This window comes from Dinoponera quadriceps, unplaced genomic scaffold (assembly GCF_001313825.1).
Source record: "Dinoponera quadriceps isolate SergipeBrazil2010 unplaced genomic scaffold, ASM131382v1 scaffold282, whole genome shotgun sequence".
NCBI lineage: Eukaryota > Metazoa > Arthropoda > Insecta > Hymenoptera > Formicidae > Dinoponera > Dinoponera quadriceps.
In genome coordinates, this window is record NW_014554377.1 from 145770 (window position 1) to 173089 (window position 27320).

Consider the following 27320-nt stretch of genomic DNA (forward strand, 5'->3'; position numbering starts at 1 on the left):
GTGAATCTTCCCTTCGTCGACATTCGCGCATTGACAATGCGATTTCACGTTATCAAACAATAGGAGCTCCTCTAAGTTTTGGTAAGTTCGATTTTCGAACACTGATCACATCGAAAAATTGTGTGTCATGTGTTTGGTGTGCGTGTACATCGCGAAAACGCCATAAGGATCGCATTTTCATTGGCTACTGCACCGCAATTTGAGTTCTCGTTATCGTCGCTGACGCTTCAATAACGCCATTGTTAAATATGACATGCTACTATCAACAGGTATCGAACTGTTTGTCGGTGGTTATGTTTATCAGTGCTTATCAGCGGGCAGGCAGAAAAAGTGTGCTACATGCATAGACATGTCGTATATTCCCCCTCCAGTGGCGCGCGAAAGGCGGAAATTTGAAAAATACTACACGCTCACACGTATCTCTCGCGTCTCATTAACGATGTCTCAAGATTACACTCCGTTTCTCTTATCAGTTCACCGATGTAACTGACGACTAATTCACGTCCCGTGATAAATAACCTGTTGATTGCCGGCAAGGTGAGTATAAAGATCCACGATCCGATGAAAATAGACAATATAGCGGTTGTTTCTTTCACTTATGCGATCGAGTTCTTCGAAAAACTGCGAGAAATCCCTGAAGAATGAAATTTTATTATATCGCAGATCTAATAACTCTAATAAAAGAATGCCTGTTCTTTAACGTCTCTATAGATAAAAATCTCTTAGCTTCTACTTTATGCAGTTATTCTCCTGTGATTTTATTTCATCGATGAGCCGAAATGTTACAGTGCTAGGACATTTGCCTCTGTACTTCTCAATCTAAATTATTATGTAAATGTTATTTTCAGATTCTTCTAGGATCATCGATATTTCTATTAAAGTGAACATATTGGAGAACATTGTCTTATAAAGATGGATCAAACTGCAGGAGGACAAGATAGTATCGATAAATTGACTAAAAATAATGTGCAGCAGAATCACAGGGAGAAGTATGAGAAATTAGTTATCTCTTGTGTTTTTTTTAAGAGGAAACAAGAATAGCTGGACCAATTCAGAGGTCTAAACTAATCCAAAAAATATGATAATTCCATTTTTCCATTAGATCTTTAGAACCTGAGAGGCAAGGACAATCTCTACTACCAAGAGCTGGTTGTAGCACAGCAAGACAAGCTAGAGAATATATTCCAAGGTCTGGAATGAAGAAGTACAATAATGCTCTGAATAATTTAATACCAGTGCGATTCCAGTCCCAGTATGTATCGTGAACCGAATACTTCAATTACATGTGCACCTAGAAGTTTAAAATAATTATTTAGAGCGGTAATTCAACACAGGATGTTTTGTTATGAGTGAACCACTTCTAGTGAGTATACTAACAAATTGGAGTGATTCATAAACATGTATATTTAGCTAACCATTTGCTTTGTTAACAACCAGGCAGCAATTACCTACCAAACGAAGCTGCCAAATCTCTGGTCTATTGTGTTCTAAATCAACTCGTGTTCTGGCGACAGAGTGTGCAAGCAGATTGGCAGCAGAAGTTGTGCAGATCCTGCTGCTAAACTGTGTGCTATAAGGTCTGCTCGATTTCTGCAGTCTATTTGCTGTCAAATCGCTACAGCTTTATTTGATTTCTGTCGCATTTCTGGCAGTACTCGGGCAATACATAATCTGATAGAATAGATTCTGTTGGATTTGTGTTAAATTTGTTGCCTTTCTATCATAAAAAATTTATAACAGACTGCTCAAAATTTGTTTGCACAGGTTTGGTTATCTGTGGGTATGATATTATAAAAAATATTTATGGATCAGTCATGGTAAAATTATAACATGAAATATAAAACGTGTAAACATTTTTAAGCATTAGGATTTATTATTAGTCTAATTTCAAAAATAATAAGTCATCTATATACTTGATTTATGGTACAAATTGTACGTGTGTTGCATCACAAACGTGACTATGATTCAAATCCACAAATTCGTATAGGTCATACATTTATACAAGCATTTGTGATTATCTGCTGACGTTGAACTCACTATTTAAGGTTCCATAAATAATGAAACATTCTATATATAATAGAGTCCTGTGTATAATCCCGGTAATAAAAAGTATAATCCTCTTTACAGACAGAAAGAAGATGCACCAATGGATAAAGCTGGGTTATTTTCTTATGTGTATATAACTTGGATGACACGCTACTTGTGGAAAGCTTACAAGAAAGGGCTTACGATTAAAGACTTGCCGAGTATCTCGACGTTCGATTCTTGCGAGTACAATACGCTTAGGTAAAAATGATCCAACGTGCGTTATCGCATCCTTCTGAACACGACAACACAAAGTATGAAAAAAAATAATTCTTTCAGGTTAGAAGTACTGTGGCAACAGGAGCTAAGTAAAAATGGTCCCAGCGCAGCCTCGTTCAGCATGGTGGCGTGGAGATTTGTGCGCACGAGAGTTTATATATCGTGCATTTTACTCACCTGTTCCCTTATTTTTGGATTCATAAGTCCTGTAAGATTACCCTTTCATTTGCAGTATATTGTATATCAGATGTATTTACATTATTATACATAACCCAGGTAGAAATGCTGAATATACTATATAAACATTTAAAGCATGCTTTATGCTGCCATTGTAACAGCATAACATTTTTGTAACATGAAACTTGTTTTAAGAGATATTTATTTATTACGCAATAATTTTAATCAAAATATTGATTTCTTGTATACTGTATTAATTCCGGATTAATTGACACTATATATATATATATATATATATATATATATATTTTATTGTACAATTAATATATAGATAATTATATTTACATTATTACTTACATGTAATTTTTTTTTACATAGACGATATTAATGAGAAAGATCCTGGAATATATGGAATCTCCAGAAGAAAACTTTTGGGATGGCATTAAGTGGGTTGTACTGCTAGCACTATGTGATTCCCTGCGCGCATTTTTTTTTACTTGGACGTGGAACATGAACTACAAGACCGGATTACGACTGAAGTCAGCTTGTACGACTTTGTTGTACAAGAAGATTATCAAATTAAATAGTCTCGGTAGTAAAAGTACAGGAGAAGTGAGTAAGATCCAATTTGTTTTTGGAAGATTTGAACACTTTTTTTACAGGTTGCTTTCTCTCTCTCTCTCTCTCTCTCGATGTGCAAGCTAACTCCGTAACTTTTTTTCAGGTGATCAACTTATTTTGCAATGACAGTCAAAGGCTGTTTGACGTGATCATTTACGGACCGATGATCATCTCTGGACCAATAGTCATAAGCTGTGGTATAATTTATGTACTCTGGTTGTTCAATCCTATTTCTCTGTTGGGAATGATAGCCTTCCTCTCCTTTTATCCATGTCAGGTGAGCGATTGTTCGCCTTTGCAACACATACAACACGCATATTTCAGCGATATTAATGCGATATTCGTGTTTACAGTTTTTGATTTCACGCGCGACCGGTTACTTCCGTGAGAAGTCGATAGTCATCACGGATTCTCGGATACGCCTTATGAGTGAGATCCTGGAATGCATAAAATTGATCAAGATGTACGCGTGGGAGAAATATTTTAGCCAAAAACTTCTCGGTGAGAATAATTTGCAGTGAGATAAAATGATTTAATTTTCTGATTTTAATTCAATATGACAGATGCATCGGTTATAATGAGAAACTCTGCCAATATTATGTGCATCTTTCTCAACTCTGTCACGATTTTGATATATTCTTGATTAACCCTTTTAGTCGAAAAAGCATACAAATCTTTACATCATGCGTGCTATTATAGGTTTGTGGAGTCGCTAATTTCAAATCCGCTGTCAGATTTGTAAAATTCAAAATGATGGATCCATTTTGAATATGACGATGGAATTTTCAAAAAATGTGTATATTTGCTTGAACGTCTTTAAATTTAGGATATAAAGAATTTCAAAAGGTATAAATTGCAAAAATAATGTCACAATTAAAATAATCAAAATGGCGGATCCAATATGGCTATTTGTATCAATGCCTCCAAATTTGGAATATAGAAGTTTTTAAGCGCACCGATTACGAAAATAATATAGATGAAAATTCATATTTCAATTATTAGGATTTATCGTATTGAATTTACTCTTTTGAATACAAAATTTTAACAGAAAATTTGAATTATATATATAGCAGCCCCAAAAACTTTTGTAATGCACAACGCATTAACCTTTCAAGTTATCACAAAATTGCATTTATTCAAAAAATATTTATTTATAAAAATCGTTTTCCACTTTGTATCGCAAACGGTTGAAAATTGAATTTCGGAAAAAACCTGCAAAAATGCATATTTTGTTCCTTAGAACATCTGCATTATTTAAAAAAAAATTATGCGTTTATTTAGAATAGTTTATATACAAATATTTAAATACAAATATGTAAAAAATATTTTTGAGTATTTGTTTGTAACAACAAAAATATTGACAATATTGAAGAAAATAACCAATGAGGAGTCAATATTGAATTTATAGGTAGTCGAAAATAAAAGTTCAATAATATTGTTGCTGCATGATATGATTAAAAAAAGAAGATAAAAGAGGTGCCCATATATGTGACTGAAAGGGTTAAGGAAAGAATTAAGGAAACACGCAAGCTCGAATTTGAGTAAATGTTTTATGTCTCTGACAGCGTCTCTCTTTGCAGCTATACGCAAGAAGGAAGAACGTTGGCTTCACAAGATTGCGTATTTTCAAAGTCTTAGCATTTCTCTAACGCCCGCTATACCTGTGATATCCGCGATCATCACATTTTTAGCATACGTTGCCTCGGGCAATGGATTAACCGCTGCACAGGTACAGAATCTCATCCATCCTTCCGGTATAATCGCCGATGTTCAACATGTTTAACGTTTTTTTTATAAATATCTTGATTTTATGTATATCAGGAGAATTTGGCTAAACGTTCAATAGGTAAGCAGTTTTTAAGATGTTAGATACCGAGACGCGAGAATAAAAAATCGGTATTCGTTCAATTTTATTCATTGACATTTGTAGCTTTAGTTACGTTAATTAAATTAAATGTATCCCGTTGGATTCTTGCGAATGGTATTAAACTTAATGGATTATACGTTACAGGCTTTCCCAATGACCACATTATTTGGGAATTTGCTTAGGCTGGCGCTCACGTCACTTAGGGATACCATGCGATATTTTATCACCGCTCTTCTATCTCTTAGAAGATTTAAGGTCTCCTAGTATTGTTCGATTAATTTAATGTATAGAGCTTAATGCGCCGGTTACCCGTGCCTATTATCAGGAAACCAGCATTCGTATTTGGCTAAGTCAGTCTCTTGTGAATTCTTCTTGACGTTCTTTTATAAAAATCGGCATCAAGAGAAAATATGATTAACCAGTATGTCCGAGCTCTCTTCTTAGAAATTCTACCTGTCGACAATTGATTAAACGTATTCAATTGCTATTTATATTGTAAAACATTTGAACGGAATGTTTTACAATAAGTAAGCTTTGTAGAGCGAGATAGACACAGATAGCACGAAGAAAGGTACACAACACTGGGTGCTGTTTTCACAATAATACGTACGCGAGATGTAAATGTTTTAATGTAAAGAAACACGAGCTTTCGAGGTACTACAGGAGATTATTGACACAATGGGCAAAAAACAAAATTGCATGTCTTGTATATAGAAAGAGTACTTTGTTACGATCGAACAGCTGCCGTTCGCGATCCCTCTGGTGGCACTGGACACACATGAGTTGTAAATAATGTCGAATTGGGACGTTCCTGTACGCTTACGTGTACTATTAGTACAATTCACAATTTGTACCTAACAGTTTGTACCTAACAGGTGGTTTTAATGCCGCACTGCGTTACTTTTCAGGTCTTTCCCTTCGTATCGGTGCTCAATGCTCAAATTCGTACCTCTTTCATGTTTTTGCAAGTGGCCTTAGTTAATATTACAGCAGCAAAGATAACTTTTGGCAGAATAAAGGTGTTTATTCTTCGTCTATATTTAGTAGGAATGTGTTGCTCGTCTTTCACGTCGTGTACATATATGTGTCGCATCATAACGTTTCTCTCTTTCTCTTCTTCATCATCTTTATCATCCGAATAACAATTGTTGGCCTCGATATTAGCGACGAATGTGTTTGGTGTTCACGTTATAAAATAGCATTATTTAATTATCGTTAATATCTCGGTATATAATCTCGGTTAATGCGTCAAAAGTTCGTTTTGTGTCCCAATCAAAATGTACATAATATTTATTATTTATTATAAAATGTACATAAATTCTGCTGACATTATTTCTGACTTTTCTTACTTTACATTATAAGATAGCCAGGGTAAAATAATTTTTTAATATTGATAAATTATTTTAATTTATATAAAAGAAGTAAACAAGTTAAAGTTAATGCATTTTAAGTTGACTGATTTAAGTTAAGAGCAAACTCATTTGAAACTGAAAGTTAAGTAAAAAGTTATATATATTATTATATAAATAATATTTATTTATATACATTCAATCAATACGTAATCTCGTGATCGTGGAGATTCTGCGACTTCCAACCAAAGGACTAATGAATGAAAAACGGAACAGACTTTTGCATCGACCCAATATATATATACGTCTCGCTTTGCTTGTATTTGTATCATCGATTGTACTTGTGACGATTTTGTGCGACATATTAATATAGATTCGCAAGCTTATAAAACGGCACGACTGGACGCTGTAACTTTTGCGCTTGTAGTCTTAGAAATTAATTCATGCACATATTAGAGTGGCTGGAATATTTTATATTTCTCTTTCTATTTGTACATAAGAATCGTATTTCTCTCGTTTCTTTCTCTATTAAATTTCTATTATCTTCTATCTATTATCTCTCACATATCAATGCTCTTCTAACTCTGCTCGATCGCTTTCCAGACAGCACAAAATCTAAAACCGCGACATAAAACATCTTATGTCTCGGTTTTCAGTTTTGTGCTGTCTTCGTCCTTCCCGGAGCTTCACCGAACATATAAGTTCGACTAATAAAGGGATGTTTGTACAGAGCGTGCTGCTGCTGGAAGAGGGCAATTGCCAGGCGTCGAAGCCGATCGTGCGGTCGCAAGCAGTGGCCATCGCGAATGGCAGCTTCGTCTGCGATAGCGTGAAGCTTCAAATGACGACGAACGCGTCGATCGGCCACGGTGGTAAGAAGAAGTAAGCAGATTCACAACTATGAGTCTCATCGCTATCTTCTCTGTGCGGGTTGAGTTGAATTCTCGCTGAATGTTCGCAGGAAGATGCCGCCCCCGAACAACCCACAGGAGTTGGAGAGCCTGAATCAGTCGGCGCAGGAAGCCAAATATTTCGAGGTTCTCAACGACATTCATTTCGGGGCGCCAAAGGGAAAGCTAGTCGGTATCTGCGGCCACGTAGGCAGCGGCAAGTCCAGCCTCCTGCTGGCCGCCTTAGGCCAGCTGAGAATGACGAAGGGCCACATTTTGAGGGAAGGTTCCTGCGCCTATGTCAGTCAGCAGGCATGGATTATGAACGGCACTTTCAAGGAGAACGTCCTGTTCGGCGAGGAATTCGACGCCAAGCGTTACTACCACACGATCACGATATGCAACCTGAAGGATGACCTAAACATACTCCCGGGCGGTGACGAGACCGAGATCGGTGAGAGGGGAATCAACCTGTCCGGGGGACAGAGGCAGAGAGTCGCGCTCGCGCGAGCGTACTATGCTAATCGGTGCGAACGCCCCTTTATTATCGTTCCATAATCGCGTTGCCAATGTACCGATTACAGTGTGACAGAAGCAGGGTTGAATTATAATTTGGTAATCATTGGGTAATAATTGGGTAGATAATGGTTGCTCAGTTAAAAGTCAAGTTAAAGAATTAATAATATTTTATTTAACTCAGTTTCAAACGAGTTTGCTTTTAATTTGAATTAGTCAACTTAAAATACATTAACTTTAACTTGTTAACTTTTTTAAAACAAATTAAAATAATTTATCAACATTAAAAAGTTATCTTGCCCTGGCTACCTTACAATATAAAGTATGAAAAATCAGAAATAATGCCAGCAGGATTTTTCTCTCTCTTTGAGCGTTAGTGCTCTAAAGCAAGGTCTACAATGAAAATTTAAGCTCTAAGCCTTAAGAAATTGGCCAATCACAGTCGATTATTCTCCTCAATTCTCCTCGACATTCGACTGTGATTGATCAATTTCTTGAATCTTAGAGCTTAAAGCATCTATTGTAGACCAGGATTTATTATATGAAATCCTGAGCACAAGATAGTCAGTATTTCTTTAAAATAAACTATCTTTTCTTTATTTAACATAAATTTAATCTACGATTGAAAGTTAATTATGCGAAAAGGTATATATATATATGTGCACATGGTTTTGCACAATTAACTTTTAACTTTAATAAATTAATTTTATATTAATTTAACTTTTAATTAAGTTTAATTTAATTTAGTTTTGGTTTAGGTTAACTTTTAACTTAACCGATTAATTTCATAAGCCACTAACTTTCGACTCAATTTAGTTGAAAATAATAATTTACTTACCCAACTCTGGACACAGAAATGTGTAACGATTGTTAAAACACGATAGCTGTTACAACCATATTTTTCGTTTCAGGGACATCTACTTCCTCGACGATCCTTTGAGCGCGGTCGACGCTTACGTGGGTTCATATATATTCGAGAAACTAATTGTCGAGGCCCTTGGGAACAAATCCGTCCTCTTTGTGACATACAACATCCAAGTGCGTGCCTAATTTATTCCGAAATATGCTTCTTGTTTCGAACATCGCTTATTTATACTTTGCGGTCTCAGTTTTGAGGATTATCTTTACGTCTGCTTTACATCTTTTGGGTAAATTATCATCTCTTACGAAGCAAACCACACTGTGGAATAGTTGAAGACAAATCAATTGCACTTGCAGATATCCTAAAGTTTGGTATATGCAATATTTGTTGTTGTAGTTCCTGAAACGTTGCGACGAAATCTACATGATGAGCGAAGGCAAGATTGTGGAGCACGGGACACACGAGGAACTTATGCGGCTTGACAGAGAGTACGCATCGATGGTGAGAAGCGGCATCATCGCAGTGGAAGATAATATGTTAGCATATACTTGACACGTATTACACATCCGATTTATAATAGGCGGTAATTTAGTATAACATATGTTTATTCATAGCGGAGAACCCACGGGGACGGTGCAGCAAAGTATCCTCAGTGATGACAATTTAGATTCTCAGAACACTGTGGCGGAACTCGAGAGCAAGGAAAATTATACGAAAGAAAAGTTATACAAGGGTGAGCGTGTTGAAGGGTGATTGTATATAATTTGGACTTCGAATTTCTTGAAATCTAAACATCATGCGTGTGCAAATAAAATATTTAATACAATAATATATATAATTATCGTATATGTAATAAGAAAATTATTTTATTATTGTAATAAAATGATATATATTAGAATTATTTTATTTGTATTTATTGTTAAATTGATTATATTATAATATAATCAATATAATAATAAATACAATATCAACATAATATTATTTTATTATGATAAATAATAAAATAATTTTCTTTTTATTCTCTAATTTTTATTTTTTTCTATTCTGTAATTTAGGCAAGACTTTAACAGTAGAAGAGAAAACTGAAACGGGTGCCGTTAAGTCGTACACTTATCACATGTACATACAAGCCACAGGTGGTTATCTCGTCGCAATTCTCGTATTCCTGACGTTTTTCTTGAACGTGGGTAGTTCAGCGTTCAGCACCTGGTGGCTCGCTGTGTGGATCAAAGCTGGCGGCGGTGTGAGTAAATATATATATTGCATTTTGACGCTTGAAAAGGTACATATACCAGATGTCTCAGATCAGCATGAACAAATTTCATGAGCGAATATCAGTATATTGAATCTTGAACCTGTCGCTAGTTACAACAGCTGTCATATACTTGTGATTAGAAAGTTCTGAACAAAAAAGTCCTGTATCGTTTTGCAAATTACATGCAAATTTTTAAGTTATTAATTAAAAAAGCCTCTATACGTGGCCATTTTAAATAATTAATAACTCGAAATTTTGCCTGTTGTTTGTAAAATGGTACAGGACTTTTTGTTCACCTCAATCCCTTCTACGACCTCACTAAGTATATATATTGATGTTGGATACCCTGTATATTATACATACGCATTTCCTATTATCACTACTGCTATTATTTATATTAATTGTCATTATTATTGTCGTTTTACTTTATTAAATACGCTTACAATGTTTCGGTTACAATGTTTGCTCATGTAATTTTCAATTCGTGTTTTCAATTCGCACAACGATTTTCAGAACGTGACCTTGCCTGGAAGCAACGAGACTGTGTATTCGGGGAACATAAACGCCAACCCGGACTTCTCGTATTACAAAAATATCTATACCGCGTGCATCGGTGGCATATTATTGACGAGTTTAATTCGCGGCTTCGTGATTATGTTTGCAACGATAAGAGCCTCGACCACATTGCACAATACGTTTCTCCGCAAGCTGATCGGTTCCCCGGTGAAGTTCTTCGAGACTACTCCTAGCGGTAGAATCCAAAATGTGTTCAGTCGAGACGTGGACGAAAGTGAGTGCTCTCGGGGATGCCTGCGCGTATGTAGAGAAACATGCGAATCAAACCTACATATATATCGTCTAATTTTGACCATACTTTCCTTACAGTTGACAATTACTTACCTATATCGATAGAGAACATGGTGCAGAACATTTTCACTTGTAGCTTTGCCATATTTTTCATCTGTGGCGTATTGCCCTGGTTTTCCTTACCATTACTTCTATTCGGTGGATTGTTCTTCTTCGTTAGTAAATTATTCAGGTAGGTGAAAGATCGATTTATACACCACATAATTCTTCCGTAAGATAGTATTAGGGGTACCCATAAATAATGTCGCTTTTTGATACTTATACAAAATTTTATTTTATTTAACATTTAGTACATATTAATCTACAATATAATTCCCCGTCCAAACTCCTTGATTTTTTCTTGGGTGATTCTGGTGCTATGAGTTGGCGAGATGATTCTTACGTTATGCTGGAGAACAACACCCTTTCGATTAATCAGCCTTAGACATTTTTGAAGCAAAGCGATGCTCGGTCTATCGAGTTGTGTAAAAGAGATACAATAATATTCAGTAGTTATGGTTTCATTGTGGGATTCAAAACTTCATAGTGGATATTTATTCAATCTGAAAAAAAAAACGACATTATTTATATGCCCCTAATAGTGGCGACCGTTTCTCAATTTTATTTTTCGCGTCTCCGCAGGATAGGCATGAGGGACCTGAAGAGAATGGAGAACGTCTCACGGTCTCCCGTTTTGAGTTTCGTCACCACGACGATCCAAGGTCTGAGCACGATCCACGCGTTTCAAAAGGAGAAGAATTTCATATACAAGTAATTCATTGATACCTTCCTAATTTTTCAATAGTCGTGAGTTAGCAACGAGATATAACGGTGAGAAAGTGCGACGAGGTTGAATGATCATCGCTTCTTCATGATCGACAGATTCGAGGATCTGTACAACATGAACAATCTGTGCCAGTTTCTGTGCCAAGCCGCGATGAGATGGTCCGCGGTAAGACTGGACAGCTTAGTGATTGCTTCATCTTTCGTAACTGCGTTACTCGTGATCTTCCTCAAGAATGAACTGTCGCCGGCTTTCGCCGGTCTAGCAATGGCGTACTCGACTCAGATGACCGGCGTTTTCCAGTACACCGTCAGACTGATGTCCGAGACGGAAGTACGTTTTATAAGCGTGGAAAGAATCAGTTACTACCTCAAGGTGAGTCACTTGTTTCCGTGTAACATTCGTTATGTTTTTAACTCTGGGATATTAGGTGTACAAATTAATCCGGTACCTTTTTTGTGAAATTCAAAATTTATTGACAAAAAGTCAAGTACAAGTTTAACCCGTTGCGGTCCGCGCTGTATTCGCAATTTCGTCCCAGCTGGTCCGCACAGATTTCGCCAATCGCTCATCCGCTTGGTACCGTTTACTTTGGAAAACATTTATGATGCTACACTGCAGCTCTTATCTTATCTCTTTTAGCGTACGATGAAGACTCTGTCAACGTTGACTCTGTTGCGTCATAGGACGCGTTGGAACGAAACGCGGTGTCGAGTGTCGCTCGACATAGGACTTGCTGGAACGAAACGCTGTGTCGAGTGACGCTCGACATAAGAACGCAACGGGTTAATGTTCGACATAATTTTTATTATTTTCCATGACTTTACTCCATCTATCGGGTAGCTGACGAATACCCTCGCGGAAAAAACTTGACGGTTTTGACTCGATAGAGTCATCAATGTTTTTTAGACCTCGTCAACTGTTTTAAAATGCGTATCCGCCAAATAATGTTGAAACGATCAAAACAAGTGATAATTCGACGGGGCTAAATCTGGCGAATAAGCCGCGTGCGGGAGAATTTTCCAATATATAGATAAGAGATTTTTTGTCTTTTTTGCTGCCATGTGGCCGCGCGTTATGGTGCAACAGAATAATTACTTATTTTGCAAGAGTAATATCGAGTAATTTATCGATCGAGTATCTTTATCTTGATCTTTGTTATTTGTGTTTTATTTCTGTACAGACTTTACAGAGAGAAGGCGCGAGCAAGACGGTCGACGTTAAACCGGCGGACAATTGGCCTTCGTGCGGAAAAATACAATTCAAATCGGTTCAAATGAGATACAGAGAAGAACTGCCGCTCGTGCTGATTGATGTATCCTTCAGCGTTAAAGCTGGAGAGAAAATAGGTAACAAGTAGAAAAATAGAATAGAAAAGTAACGGAGTTGGATAAGTTAATTATTATTTTCAACTTAATTAAAAGCTAACGACCCCTGTAAAATTAACTTGCAAGTTGGTTAAATAAAAAATTGTCTAAACAAGAATTAAATTAAAATCTAACTAGACCAAAAATTAAATTAAATATAAATTAACTTATTCAAGTTAAAAGTTAATTGCAAAGCCATGTATACGTACAGGATGACTATTGGGAATGTGTTGAAAAAATAAATGGTTATATATAGGGTGTCTGAAATCTTTCTTGATCTTCATGATGTGCAGGTAGAACGGGTGAGACTGAACAAGAAAGCTATGTATTATTTTACAGAACTCGCAATAGGTAATGAGGAATTAATTAATCTGCACAAGCTAAATGAGTATACGGGAAGCGGTAAGCTGGAAATTTCAGAGTAGATTCGGGTAACTTCGTGGGAAACCCCGGTTTTTTCCTGAGCCCTTCAACTATACTACCCACAATGATCTTAATGAATTATTTTGTGTAAAAAATATTAAGGAGTTAAAGTTAACGCATTTTAAAATAACTAGCTTGAGGCCAACTCATTCAGAATTAACTGAGTTAAGTTAAAAATTGTGAGCTTTTTAGCTTAACTTTCAACTGATTAATTAGTTATTATCTTTTCAACTTTAGAAAATAGAATAGAAATAAATAGTTCGCCAACGACGACGCGTTTGTTGCGTTATTTTACGCAGACGAACGATTGTTTCAGGTATCGTGGGTCGTACCGGATCCGGCAAAAGCTCTTTGATCGTGGCTTTATTCCGGCTGGTTGAGATTTGCGAAGGCGTCATTAAGATCGACGGTATCGACATCTCGAAGTTGGAATTGGATGTATTAAGAAGTAAACTGTCAATCATCCCGCAGGATCCAATTTTATTCAGCGGCACCATAAGGTGGAACGTTCGAACCGATTTCATTTAACTTTCGACTTTTGTTTTCCCCGTCTCTCTATCGTTCACACAGATGTTATTATTGCCTGTTGCTTTTCAGATCGAATTTGGACCCTTTCCAACAGCACGCCGACTCGGACATTTGGGACGCTCTCGAGAAGACACGAATGAAAGACAAGGTGTCCCTCATGCCGGGAAATCTCGACGCTTCCGTTGGCTTCGGCGGGAATAACTTGAGCGTCGGCGAGAGACAGCTTCTTTGTCTGTCGAGGGCCTTGCTGCACAGCGCTAAGGTAACACAGCAAAAACAATAACATAACAGTTGTTGAGTGAAAAATTATAATATTAATGTTATGTCACTGTTGGTATTTGATGGAAAATATAAAACGTAAAATCTATATCAGCTTAGATATATTGGAGATTGAAGATTATACGGGGTTTTTGAATTAAGATTACATTTTAAATTATTGGAAAAACAAAGTTTTTTTTTTAAAGTGGTGATATTTTTATCCCGATACAAAGTAAAAATTGTACGATTCATTGTGGGACACGATATCTAATAAATGACCGTCTTGACTTTTTTTTTTTACAAATGATAACTTTTTCGAAGAAATCTCGCGTCACGTTTTCGCATAATTGCGGCTCGATTTTGTGAATAATGCTTTTGATATTATTTTGAGCTCTTGAATAGTTTGCAGAGCATTGGCGTAGATCTTATCTTTCATCTCAACGAGATCCCAGCTCGCTTCGCGTCGATTGATCACATATCCAATCGTCAATGTCCAGTATCGTTCATAATCCCCAATATCTAATCTGACACGAGTTTAACTTTTTCCCCCGTGTTCATATGTTTCCGAACACTTCCTGTAATCGCGAGTAATTCTTGGTATCTCTCCAAAGTTCCGTCGAATTCGAGATCGCATGATCGAGACGAAATATCTTTGTTCTCCAGATATTGCTGCTTGACGAAGCCACAGCGGCCGTTGATCCCGAGACCGAAGCGGCGGTGCAGAACACCTTGCAGACAGAGTTTGTCGATTGCACTGTACTTACGATCGCTCATCGGCTGCAAACGGTCGTTGCGTCCGATCGCATTCTCGTCATGAGCGACAGCAGGGTCGTCGAATTCGACACGCCGGCCGTTCTACTTTCTCGGCCGGACTCCGAATTCTCGAAGCTCGTGGCCGCTGCGGAGAAGAACGCCGCGTGAAAGACAATCTCCGTTGAAGAGAGATCTGACTCGCGATTACAATGTATGATTGGTAGGGCGGGCGGTAAAACTAATTACACGCTAATCTCGAGTTACACGAGTGAATGGGGGAAAAAAACGAAAAAAGGAAGAGCGCAAAGCGTCGTCTTACAGAATGAAACATTAACGAACGTACAGAGCGACTAATACAAATAAACGACTTTTTCATATGTTTTTTTTAACTTGCGAGCTTGCACGAAAATACGAGAAAAAGAGAGAATATAATACATCACAAATGTCTTTCTAATATCCATCTTTCCACATTTCCTTCACTTTCGTAGCGCAATCAGCTCGTTGCAATAATATTACCGTTACTCAAGTTATTTAAGTTAGATTTATTAATTTAACATCCATTCTCGTATAACGAGTAAATCGTAGATTTTTAATGTGTCGAGGATCAAAGTTACGCGTCGATATATGCGGCGGATATTGTTAAGTATTATTATCGACGACGCGGAGACATTCACTACCTAACGATTTAAAGAATGATTGATTGAACTGAGTGAGAATACTCGCGGAGAGCGTGCCTGAGACGCGACGAGATTAAACCGTGTCGGAGTCTCGCGATTTCTCTCGGGAAATTTGCGCGCGCTTCGAGATAATGAAATATTGATTTTCTCGTGAAATGACGACGCGCGCACACCGCTCATGCCCGCACACGCTCGGACCTGCGTTCGGTCGGCGTTGCTGGACAGCTGGCGACACGGTCGGGAAAATGTTCGTCGCGACACCGCCAGCTTGTTATTATCTCTGAGATGTTTATCGCACGTTGAGCATTACCGTTATTTTATATTTCCGAGATGTAGTCTATAGAAATTGCCGTAAAGGCAGCGTTTGTCGTTCCATAAACAGTTAACAGAAAGGTAAATACTTCGATATACTCTCGATATGTCTCTAGTTTGTCGATACATGAAGACGTCTGTATGCGAGCGAATTAGATCTTTCCTTAAGTTCTATTTTCTTTTTCTAATATGAGCCGTTACGTTATTTTTAACATATTGTGTTTCAATTTCTTCGAATACGCGCATAAATAGTGCGTGAAAAGTGAGCTATTCTTTATGTACATGATAAAGTATATAACTGTATATATACTCTTTCGTATTTATTTAATGTTGTTGTTATTTCGAGATCCTGAGATATTTTAAAACTAACGATGCATGCATATGTATATGCTGAAAGAAAAAAAGTGCTACATTCCAATAAATATTTGCCAAGGAGTATCGAGGAGTAATTATTTTATTTGGCTCGAATAAATATTACTTGAATGTAACACATTGGAAGAAAAAGACGCTATGTTCAAATATTATTTACCTAATTCAAATAATTATAATTATTCCAATATTCTTTAGCAAATATTTTCTTGAATGTAGCATTTCTTTCTTTCAGTGTGCATGTACTGAGAAAAAATTATGCAATTTTGCAAAGTAAAAATTTCTTGTGATATTTTCTTCGATATTTATTGGTTACAAAAAAATTTAACTGTGACGATGGGATATATATTTTTGTGAAATATACCTAAATTTTCTTATTAATTGGTTTATTTGCTAGGAATAAAATTTTATTTCGTCGTATTTAAATAAACGTTTATTTCTATGAAATAAACCTTATATTTCACAAATAAATTTTTAAGTCTCTTTTTCTCAGTGTAGTGTGAAAAGCTTAAGTGGGCGATATGTAAAAACACACATACACACAACTTATAAAATTAAGCTGACCCATTATTTTCTGGCATAACTTTTAATAAAATATGGTTATATGATTTGTTCACATTTTTCAAAAGATAAACTAATATGCTTGCGTATATTTAAATGATTCGGCGCAATTTATATATTTGTTTTTTGCAGGCCTCAAGATTGCGAATATAATCCCTATTATGATGTTGGGGCGGAAGCAGAGCCTCAAAGGGGAACCCGTTCTGGCCGATTACGGCCCGGAGGAGTCCCTCAATGAGAGCGCTGACATAGAATGGGTGAATAAGGTGAGCGGAAGTAGGAATCGTGGGATGAAAATCGCAAACTTTAAATCTGGACCTGGGACGAATGTGGCAAGTTTTTTGCTCTAAATAAGAAAATGTAACGAAATTTCTGAAAAAAGCTTCCCACATTATCAAAAGTCGCTTAATAACGCTCTTAACGCTAACAAATCTTAGGAATTGCAATATCTGCCGCGGAAAAAATGATTATATATTATTACATATAATTATATAAAATCATATATGAATTTTGCCATATGCATCATTACATATATGATCATATATATCTATACGAAAAAAATGATGTTACGTCATTTGATTAAATGTCGACATCATGTGCTGTCAAAAGCATAAATAGTCAGAAACATTTACTTCGATTGTATTTACATATAATTTGTAAACAACAATGTTTTTTCGTTGGTGGACATTTATGATTATATATAGTCTATGAATAAATTTCATATATGATCTTTTTTCCTGGGTTATTAAATCCAAAGGAATCTTCTTCTCTGTGTATATAGAAACTATGTAACTAATTAATTAAATTAACTGATTTTGTTTGATAAATAGAAAATTTATGTAAGACTTCCTTGATACTCCACATCAGACATACAGCATTTAATAGTTTTTTTAAATCTTGAGAATTGCAATATTCGGTCGAACTGGAAACGCTTTTTGCTAAAGATTACGTTACAATTCGCTGCTCAGAGCAAAAAACTAAACATTTACTACATTCTATTGCAGATCCATCTTAAAAATATTCGATCTTTTTTCCTCGAATCTTTCTCGCTTGTTCGTGGCACCGTTAATGTTGCAGAATCGATTGAACGTGAATTATGCTATCGAGCAATGCGAAGTTTTCTTTTTCTTTCGCGTTTCAAGGGATCTTCCCTCAATTTTTCCGAGATTTCCGAAATAGACCACATGTCCAATCTATTCGCGAAGTGTGCATTGTAGAAAATTATTTCAGCTATGGGTGAGGAGACTGATGCGCTTCTGCGCTTTGGTCTCGCTGGCTTCTGTTTGCTTGAACACCCCGAAGACCTTCGACAAGATACCGTCCCTGCAATACGTCACTTTCATTTGCGATCTGTTAGTCACGTTTCTGTTCACCGCCGAGATGATCGCCAAAATGTACATACGTGGAATACTAAAGGTAAGATCTTTCCCATCGAGAAAGCGTAATCGAGTAATTGTACAATTTGTCGTTTAACTTGGATCAAGGTGGAACTTCTAATGGCGTTGCAGAGGGATAAGTCTTACTTGAAGGACCACTGGTGCCAATTCGACGCGAGCATGGTGATCTTCCTCTGGCTGTCTGTGATCCTGCAAATGTTCGAGATGCTGGGTTTCCTCGTCAAGTTCAGTTATGCCTCGATTATGCGAGCACCACGGCCGCTCATCATGATACGCTTCCTACGGGTCTTCCTCAAGTTCTCAATGCCCAAGAATAGAATCAACCAGATTTTTAAGTAAGAGAATTAAGCTAGAACCGACACACGGCATCGTCATTGACTAGATACAGCGAGTTTTCTTCCTATTCTCTTGATCGTTAATTTCTCAATGTTCAACTGTTTCCAATTGTTAAGCTATCGTTAATCGCTGATCATTCGATTCGACACAGACGTTCGAGCCAGCAGATCTACAACGTGACGCTCTTCTTCCTATTCTTCATGTCCCTCTACGGCTTCCTGGGGGTGCAATTTTTTGGCGAGCTGAAGAATCATTGCGTACTGAACACCACCGATCGGCACTACATCACGATCAACAGTCTGGCCATTCCCGACACATTCTGCTCCACCGACCCGGAATCCGGATACCAATGTCCCGAAGGGATGATCTGCATGAAGCTGGAGTTAACCAAGTATATCATAGGCTTCAATGGATTTGACGAGTTTGGTAGTAGTTAATATTAATATTACGCCCATCGTTTTTATATAGCACGTCTCAAATTTATTTTCTGATAGTGACTGTCTAAGGATTATCCTCGCGATATCACACTGCAAAAGAAGATCTCTAATTCGTTGAAAGTTGTCAGGTTTACGAGTCACACGATTTTATAGTTTTAATCCTACATCCGATATTTCGTTTTACATATATAGAAAAACGAGGTCACACAACATTCTTCTATCATAGCCGCTTATCAACAGATACATTTATAAATTATAATATATTACAATTATGATACTATCGAGACTAATTTTCCGAATACAAAATATTTAGCAGACTTAATACTGAATTGTGTCATAAACATGCAGCGAAATCGCAAACAATATGTACGAATTTGACTGTAAAATTTGGTCTGTATAGCCACCAGTATATTCACCGTGTATCAAGCAGCCTCTCAAGAAGGTTGGGTCTTCATCATGTATCGAGCGATAGATAGTCTGCCAGCATGGCGCGCGGTTCTTTACTTCAGTACGATGATATTCTTTCTGGCCTGGTTAGTGAAGAACGTCTTCATCGCCGTCATCACGGAGACCTTCAACGAAATCCGAGTACAGTTCCAGCAAATGTGGGGCGTCAGGGGCCAAATCAGCAACAGCTCAGCGTCGCAAGTCAGTCTCCACTTATTTTTTCTTTATAATCTTCAAAGAAAGTTACTCTCCTTATTTCTGGATTTTCTCCGAGACACAAGTCAAGTGAAAAATCGATAAAAAATATGGATATCGTGGTGTAAAATTAACTTAAATAGTAATGTAAAACTTTAATTAAGGAGATTGTAAGGTAAAATGAATTTTACAAGAATTCGATGAAATTTACGTTGCATATACATTGAAATATTATCTAATTGCTTCAACAATTAGACAAAGATTGAGATCTGATCTCTCGAAGATTGAGACCTGATCTTCTCGAGGATCGTTTAAAGTCAAAGATGCGGTTTTTTCTTTAACATCTGATAACTTGGTCAAAAAAATTCGTATAGAACTCATAAAAAAAGAAAATGGCATTATACATATATATGTGTGTATAATTTTTTTAGTATAAAACGTATTTTTACACAAAATTCTTTCGACTTTATTTATATAATAAAACAATTGCAATACAATTCAAATAAGAAATTAAAATTTTATATATATATATATATATATATTGTTGCGTGAGTCGAGTCGACGCGAGTAGTGTGGGGTGTCCGTCACAGCGCGGTAGAACGAAAGGCGATGGTGACAATAAATTATCTCTCGTTCGAAAATGAACTTGTCTTTATTATGTTTTCCGCCCGATACAGTATTTCTAGTGTGACCGACAGCGTGTCGGTCCCCAAGAGCTGAGAGTCTAGAGTCGCGAGTCGCCTCGGTTTTACGTCCCTTTTATCCTCTTCCTATGTCTCAATCAGAGGGGGACAGTTTTGATGTGTCAGCGTCACTTGGGTATGGACGCTGACCATCTTAATTTCGGTATTGCGTTCGCCAGAATGCAGAGTTGCCTTTCCGCAAAGTGACGTTTTGTAATTTGAGGTCGTGCTTTGTTTACGGCCATCGACATGTCTCATCGTTATGCTTACAACAATATATATATATATATATAGTTGTAAGCATAACGATGAGACATGTCGATGGCCGTAAACAAAGCACGACCTCAAATTACAAAACGTCACTTTGCGGAAAGGCAACTCTGCATTCTGGCGAACGCAATACCGAAATTAAGATGGTCAGCGTCCATACCCAAGTGACGCTGACACATCAAAACTGTCCCCCTCTGATTGAGACATAGGAAGAGGATAAAAGGGACGTAAAACCGAGGCGACTCGCGACTCTAGACTCTCAGCTCTTGGGGACCGACACGCTGTCGGTCACACTAGAAATACTGTATCGGGCGGAAAACATAATAAAGACAAGTTCATTTTCGAACGAGAGATAATTTATTGTCACCATCGCCTTTCGTNAATAACATTAAGTAATATTATTTTTTAAATATTATTAGGAGTGGACATATATATCTATTAATATTCCAGAAATATTACTTAATATTAAATAATATTACGTGCTTCTAGGGTTAAATCATCGATTCCTCAATTGCAGATATTGACCGGAGACGATAACAGTTGGAAGCTGGTGACTTTGGACGAGAATAAGCACGGCGGCTTAGCCTCGCCATACTGTCACGCTATCCTCAGGTCACCGCACTTTCGCATGGTGGTGATGTGTGCGATATTGGCGAACGGCATCACCACTGCGACTATGAGCTTCAAGCACGACGAGCAGCCGAGGCACACGTACTACGATAACTATTACTATGCCGAGATCGCCTTCACGATATTCCTCGACCTGGAAACTCTCTTCAAGATCTGGTGCCTGGGCTTCCGGAGTTACTTTAAGCATTCGATTCACAAGTTTGAGCTGCTGCTTGCCGTCGGCACGACTATACACATTCTTCCGTTCTGCTATCTCTCTGGATTCACTTACTTTCAGGTTTCTACTTTTGTCTGCCTTCACGTCTTCTCTTGAGAATCTGCCTATGCTATGATTTGTATGAACTTTTCACGTTATTTTTGTTGCGAATTCATTTCTGAAATTACATGTCCACGTGTTATGAAACCACCCTATATATGAGAATATGAATTGATACTAATTTCTTTTTTCTGTGTACGCTTTATCCATTCATCTTTGTGTGTGAAAAGGTTCTTCGAGTAGTTCGGCTTATCAAGGCGTCCCCGATGCTGGAGGACTTCGTGTACAAGATTTTCGGTCCTGGAAAGAAGCTCGGCAGCCTCATTATTTTTACTATGTGCCTGCTGGTGATATCGTCCAGCATCTCTATGCAGCTCTTCTGCTTCCTCTGCGACTTCACCAAGTTTGAGACCTTTCCCGAGGTGAGTCGCTGATATTTGATGGTGGTTCGTGGAACCACCATCTTCGGCTTTCGGGCTCTAAAGCACAACTTCTCTTTTCAGGCGTTCATGTCGATGTTCCAAATCCTCACGCAAGAAGCTTGGGTGGACGTCATGGACGAGACTATGCTCCGAACTCACGAGACGATGGCACCTTTCGTCGCAGTGTACTTTATCCTATATCATCTCTTCGTCACACTGGTAATCATTGTCACGCCGTTCATTCTCTTTTGTGTGCGATCAGCACGTGCCGTCGTCGTTGAGAAACTTGACATGATCTTCGTTATCTCTTCAGATCGTATTGAGCCTCTTTGTCGCCGTGATCTTGGACAATCTCGAGCTGGACGAGGACATTAAAAAGCTGAAGCAACTCAAGTTCCGCGAACAAAGCGCCGAAATCAAGGAAAGCTTGCCGTTCAGACTGAGGATCTTCGAGAAGTTCCCAGATAGCCCGCAAATGACGTGTCTTCATAAAGTGCCATCTGACTTCAATTTGCCAAAGGTAGATATCCATATATATATCCAAGGAAGATATATATATATATATATATGCATAATTTTTTTTAGTATAAAATATATCTTTGCACAAAAATCTTTACATAAAATATAAAATATATCTTTTCACAAAATTCTCTCGACTTTATTTATATAACAAAACAATTGGGATTGCAATATATTTGAAATAAAAAACTACAATTATATATATTATATACATATATAGAGTTGAATATTTAAAAAATATATAATATTACAATAACATTAAATAATATTATTTTTTAAATATTATTAAAAGTAGACATATAACCATCTACTAATATTCCAGAAATATTACTTAATGTTAAATAATATTACGCGCTTGTGGGGTGGTCGAATAACGTCCCTCATTTTCGACAATCTTTCTGTCACGTTCCATCGGTGATCGTATCAGCCTTTATCGTACAAAATGGCCGATTTATTGTCAAAAAAAGAAGAAACGCGGTCAATCGTTCGTTCTCTCTAATAGATCGAATTAATACTCGACTTATCTTCTCTAAGGTGCGCGAGAGTTTTATGCGACAATTCGTGCTTGAAGTGGAGGACGAGGAGAACGAAGGCGCTAAGAGGACTAACGAAACCTTCGATTCGAAAATGTTGTACAGGAAACAACGGCCTGTGAAGATCCTGAACAATCCGCCGAAAGTGAGAAGCGTCGTGACGAATCTGAAAAAAGCGGCTGTCATCTACATAATAAAGTAAGCGAGACGTCGCGTTTGTTTCTCGGTGATCTCATCTGATCGTTTCAAAACATCGAGTTCTTGCGCTTCATCGTTTTCTCCGCTTGCAGCGATTCCAACAATCAGAGGCTTTTGTTGGGAGATTCCGCTATGATTCCGGTGCCGGGGAAAGGATTGTTGAAACCGCAAGGCACCGTCAGTAGCGCCAAGCAACTTCGCATAGATCAGAAAAAGTAAGAATAAGGACTCGAGAACGTCCGAGAGCTCGAGAGACTTTGCGCAATTTGAATATTCGATAATGTCGCAATTTCTCTGGGGATAAAGGATGACTCTTACTAAAGTCCAATTGAATTTCGATTGAAATCGATTAAAAATTGTCAAGTATTATCTGCTCTATCTTGCTAACGTAGAGAGATTCTCAATTTGGCTACCGAATTATTATCGCGTCCTTCATGGTGAAATGTTGTGAAATTGAAAGTTTCGTGAATATTCCAGCTCACTTCTTCAGGGAAAGGAATAACTTAAAACTTCCATAACTTCAATAAATTCGAAGCAAATTAAACATTTTCTACTCTAGCGAACTCCTAAAATAAGACAAATAGAAATTATTAACTTTTCGATTATACACAGAACAAGACAAATTACAGAACTGGAAATTGGTGCTGGCAAATTTTGTTATTATTCATCGATTAGCTTAATCACAGATTGATGAATGTCATTCTAAATTTTGATACGTTTCCGATACATTCTTTTTCATATACTGATACCGATCATTTCACATTTTTATGCGCATTTTGTGTTTTCTCATTTTGCTGCTGCTTGAAAATAGATCAATCAGGAGGAGTGTCCGAAGTGGATCAATCAAGCTTAAACAGACGTACGAGCATCTTATGGAAAACGGTGACATAGGCGGAATAAATAGAGTCAGTTCCGCGCGCAGCAGGCCGCACGATTTGGACATCAAGCTGCTGCAGGCTAAGAGACAACAGGCGGAGATGCGAAGGTACGTAAAATTGCAAAACCGTACCACACTAAGCCATTCAATGAAGCCTCAAATTGGATCTATAACATGTGTAGTAAGCCTTTAGCTTCTTTCTCTAAGCACTAAAAATTGCAACGTGATTTCTACATTATAAAAAGCCTTTCTAGCGCTACCAGACATCGCAGTCCCTAAGATTTAAGGAAATTCACTTGCTAAGTGCTGTATTTTTGATGTGTCATGTCAGAGAAGCCTCCCATAAATTTATTATTTATCAAGCAAAATTACGTTTTTATACATTTATTTTACTATTTAAATAACAAATATTAATTTGAAACAAAGTTGAGATAAATATATATACACAATGTTACAAATACAAAAATATTATTATTTATAATATATATTAATATTCTATATTAATAAAAAAATATATAAATATAAGTATATATATATATATCAGTTGTGATCTAAAAAAAGATATACAGAGAATAGAATGGGGTATATTTAAGTGTTTAAATATGTGTAGAGAGGGAGAGAGAGAAATGTACATATATATTATATTTCGAAGATTAAATCGAGGTTTCTCAAACCCGTATAAACCACGATCTACTTTTTAGAATGGCAAACATTCACAATCACCTAGCTTCAGTGGATATAAAAATGGTAGAAGTTAGTTGATTATTATTTACCTATACCACTTTATTTATACTACTTTACTGCTTTTACTTTTTAATTTTTTATTAAATATACTCTCTAAAACTATCTATTTATTGAAACTACTCTCTAAATTAACTATTTATTGAAACTACTTTCTAAAAAATCTCCTGCAAAATCTAATGTCTTCTTCAACTGTGCGCCACCAGAAACCAACGTGAGGACGATTTGCGTGAGAACCATCCGTTCTTCGACACGCCGTTGTTCGTGGTACCGCGCGAGAGTAAATTCCGCAAGATTTGCCAGCTGCTCGTTTATGCGAGATACGACGCAAGATTAAAGGACCCTTTAACGGGCAAGGAGAGGAAGGTGCAGTATAAGAGTCTGCAGTAAGTATGCGTGAAATCGCGACCTTTGCGTTTCTTTATCGATACGAAATAGAGGCAAGACTACAAGTCGACGGACCCGATTTTTTCCTCTTTTCTTCCTGTAGCAATTTCCTCGGCTTGGTGACTTACCTCGATTGGGTGATGATATGCGCCACGACATTGTCGTGCATCTCGATGATGTTCGAGACGCCGCGGTACCGCGTGATGGAAGTGCCGGCGCTGCAGATCGCGGAGTACGGCTTCGTTATCTTCATGAGCATTGAGCTGGCTCTTAAGATCTTGGCGGACGGCTTGTTTTTCACACCCAAGGCTTACATCAAGGACGTAGCTTCGGTGTTGGACGTTTTCATCTACATTGTACGTACGAGATATGCGTTGTGTTGATTTTAATCGTGTCCCCAGTTGTAAAGAATTTCCTCTCGTCGATGAATTATATCGGCAATCGTTACGAATCACAAAACGAATTGAGGCGCTTTGTAATCATAGTTATTTTTCCAGACATTTTTCCAGTTTATGCTTTTCCGGGCTTATCATATTATCGCAATTATCTATCCAGTTATATAGTTATCGATTGCGTACAATTATAATAGGTTCCCCGATGGAAATATTTTATTGAAATATTCTTTCAATTGACCCCATTTTATTAAAATACGCAGTAATTCAGTCAAATTTCATATCTAATATTTCAACAATTTTTTGTCATTACTTTTCAAAATTATATTTTATTTTACATTATATTTCACAACGTTACATTGAATTTTACGATGAAAATTATGATTTATTTTGAAATATTTATTATTATATATTTCAGTAATTTTTCAGTAACTTTCATCGAGTTCAGAGTACGTACACCAAGTATACTCGAATATAAGAAAAGTTAAACTATACTTCTAAAATTTAACTGAATTTAATTGAAAACTGCATACATTAACGGAATGATAATGAAATGAGGTCGATCGAGAGAGAATTTCAGTAAAGTTTACAGCATAATATTTCCATCAGGGTTGAGGCTTCCGATTTCTCGCTACAGTCGTTTTGTTTAACGTCAGATACGAAAAAACGTCTAGAATTTTTGTGGAATACTTGTTGAAATAAAAGGATAAAATGATACTTGACAAAGGATAATAAAATGACAATTGCTATCGATGTAGGACATTTGTGAAATATTCCGAAAACTTTCTTTTTATTTTAACAATCAATTAACAAGTAATCATAAAATTAACATGACATATACAACCTTCCTTTTTAGCTTATCTTTTTTTTGTGATTTTGTCATATTAATTTTACGGTTATTTATTGATTATTGATTGTTAAAAAATAGGAGAATTTTCTGAATATTTTACATACAGGTATATGTTCAGTCGATCTCAAGTATCATTTTATGGATATATCTTTTTATGTCAACATATTTCGCAAGAATTTTGGCAGAATTTCTGATTGATTGATCGTGTTTTAAAATACATAAATATTATTAATATAATTTAAAATAAATAAATGTTATATATACATTTTTATTTTACAAAACGGGACGAATTTTTGTACCAACCCGATAAATTTGTCGTTGCAGGTAAGTCTCGTGTTCTTATGCTGGATGCCGAAGAGCGTGCCGCCAAATTCCGGTGCTCAGCTGCTGATGATACTACGATGCGTTCGGCCGTTAAGAATTTTTACTCTCGTGCCGCACATGAGAAAAGTCGTTTACGAACTTTGCAGAGGATTCAAGGAGATCTTGCTGGTAAATATATCTTTTTTTTGTTCGGAATTTAAGCAATACGTGACTGTACGCTTAACGCCATGAAAATTATAAAAAAAAAAGAAAATCAGTTCATGCGAATATAATTTTAGCACAAAATCGCTTCGTTTGGATATATACATCATGATAACACAAAAATTCTGTTCTTAATTTTTACATGGCGTTAAGGCTTTTGGATAGCTCCTCGCTATGATTATCCTTCTTTGATGACGTCAAAAGCGAGAAAAATCATGCGAATTTATGTGACGGTATATGTGGAAATAAAAAACCCAGCAAACATCAAGTTATATAACTAACAGTAACACTAACGTGTGTGTTATATAACAGTTACATTGTTGAGTAGGAAATTATACTAACAGCCCAGTAAACAAGAAGCATTAAATCAATCTCTTGAAACATTGATTTTATGTGGATAAGCATTTTAACATAATATTTTATAAATGTTTTTAAATTATTATAATGTTAATAATATAATATTTCTAAATATTAAAATTATATTGCATAAATATTATTTTTAATAT

General features: G+C 36.7%; 2 protein-coding genes and 1 long non-coding RNA gene across 9 annotated transcripts in view; 2 read left to right on the top strand and 1 right to left on the bottom strand.

The window, feature by feature from the left end:
• On the top strand, positions 1-16112 carry LOC106747530 (multidrug resistance-associated protein 5-like). Of its 4 annotated transcripts, none has more exons than XM_014625141.1 (25): positions 1-537; positions 849-989; positions 1103-1252; positions 2128-2286; positions 2365-2512; positions 2860-3093; positions 3206-3379; positions 3456-3603; positions 4683-4831; positions 5114-5224; positions 5878-5988; positions 7049-7200; positions 7280-7735; positions 8636-8762; positions 8983-9122; positions 9201-9319; positions 9642-9829; positions 10355-10631; positions 10727-10880; positions 11330-11458; positions 11570-11846; positions 12655-12820; positions 13578-13761; positions 13859-14051; positions 14711-16112. In XM_014625141.1, the coding sequence occupies exons 2-25, from the start codon at positions 913-915 to the stop codon at positions 14966-14968; spliced, it is 4281 nt and encodes a 1426-aa protein (XP_014480627.1). In that variant the 5' UTR covers positions 1-537; positions 849-912; the 3' UTR covers positions 14969-16112. The 4 variants fall into 4 exon arrangements, with proteins under 4 accessions (XP_014480627.1, XP_014480633.1, XP_014480651.1 ...); XM_014625147.1 differs by having other exon boundaries at positions 25-81; XM_014625165.1 differs by lacking the exon at positions 5878-5988 and having other exon boundaries at positions 446-537.
• Positions 531-2313, bottom strand: LOC106747549. 2 transcript variants are annotated; one of them, XR_001374666.1, is made up of 4 exons: positions 2230-2313; positions 1453-1671; positions 1234-1291; positions 531-634 (listed from the first exon to the last, which is right to left on the bottom strand). It is a non-coding gene; the product is annotated as an uncharacterized LOC106747549 (long non-coding RNA). The 2 variants fall into 2 exon arrangements; XR_001374665.1 differs by lacking the exon at positions 531-634 and having other exon boundaries at positions 1162-1291.
• The window catches only part of LOC106747520 (sodium leak channel non-selective protein), a 21953-nt gene continuing 10417 nt past the window's right edge, over positions 15785-27320 (top strand). Inside the window, exons 1-16 of one of the 3 annotated variants that reach the window (XM_014625107.1) lie at positions 15785-15870; positions 16852-16985; positions 17950-18135; positions 18204-18451; positions 18604-18878; positions 19290-19537; positions 21002-21391; positions 21601-21792; positions 21874-22011; positions 22106-22312; positions 22846-23042; positions 23135-23257; positions 23854-24027; positions 24867-25046; positions 25151-25403; positions 26614-26781. In XM_014625107.1, coding sequence (XP_014480593.1) covers positions 16881-16985; positions 17950-18135; positions 18204-18451; positions 18604-18878; positions 19290-19537; positions 21002-21391; positions 21601-21792; positions 21874-22011; positions 22106-22312; positions 22846-23042; positions 23135-23257; positions 23854-24027; positions 24867-25046; positions 25151-25403; positions 26614-26781 — 3084 coding nt within the window. In that variant the 5' untranslated portion in view covers positions 15785-15870; positions 16852-16880. Of the gene's footprint in view, positions 15871-16851; positions 16986-17949; positions 18136-18203; positions 18452-18603; positions 18879-19289; positions 19538-21001; positions 21392-21600; positions 21793-21873; positions 22012-22105; positions 22313-22845; positions 23043-23134; positions 23258-23853; positions 24028-24866; positions 25047-25150; positions 25404-26613; positions 26782-27320 lie in introns of those variants that run through there. The other 2 variants (XM_014625117.1, XM_014625126.1) reach the window with 2 other exon arrangements.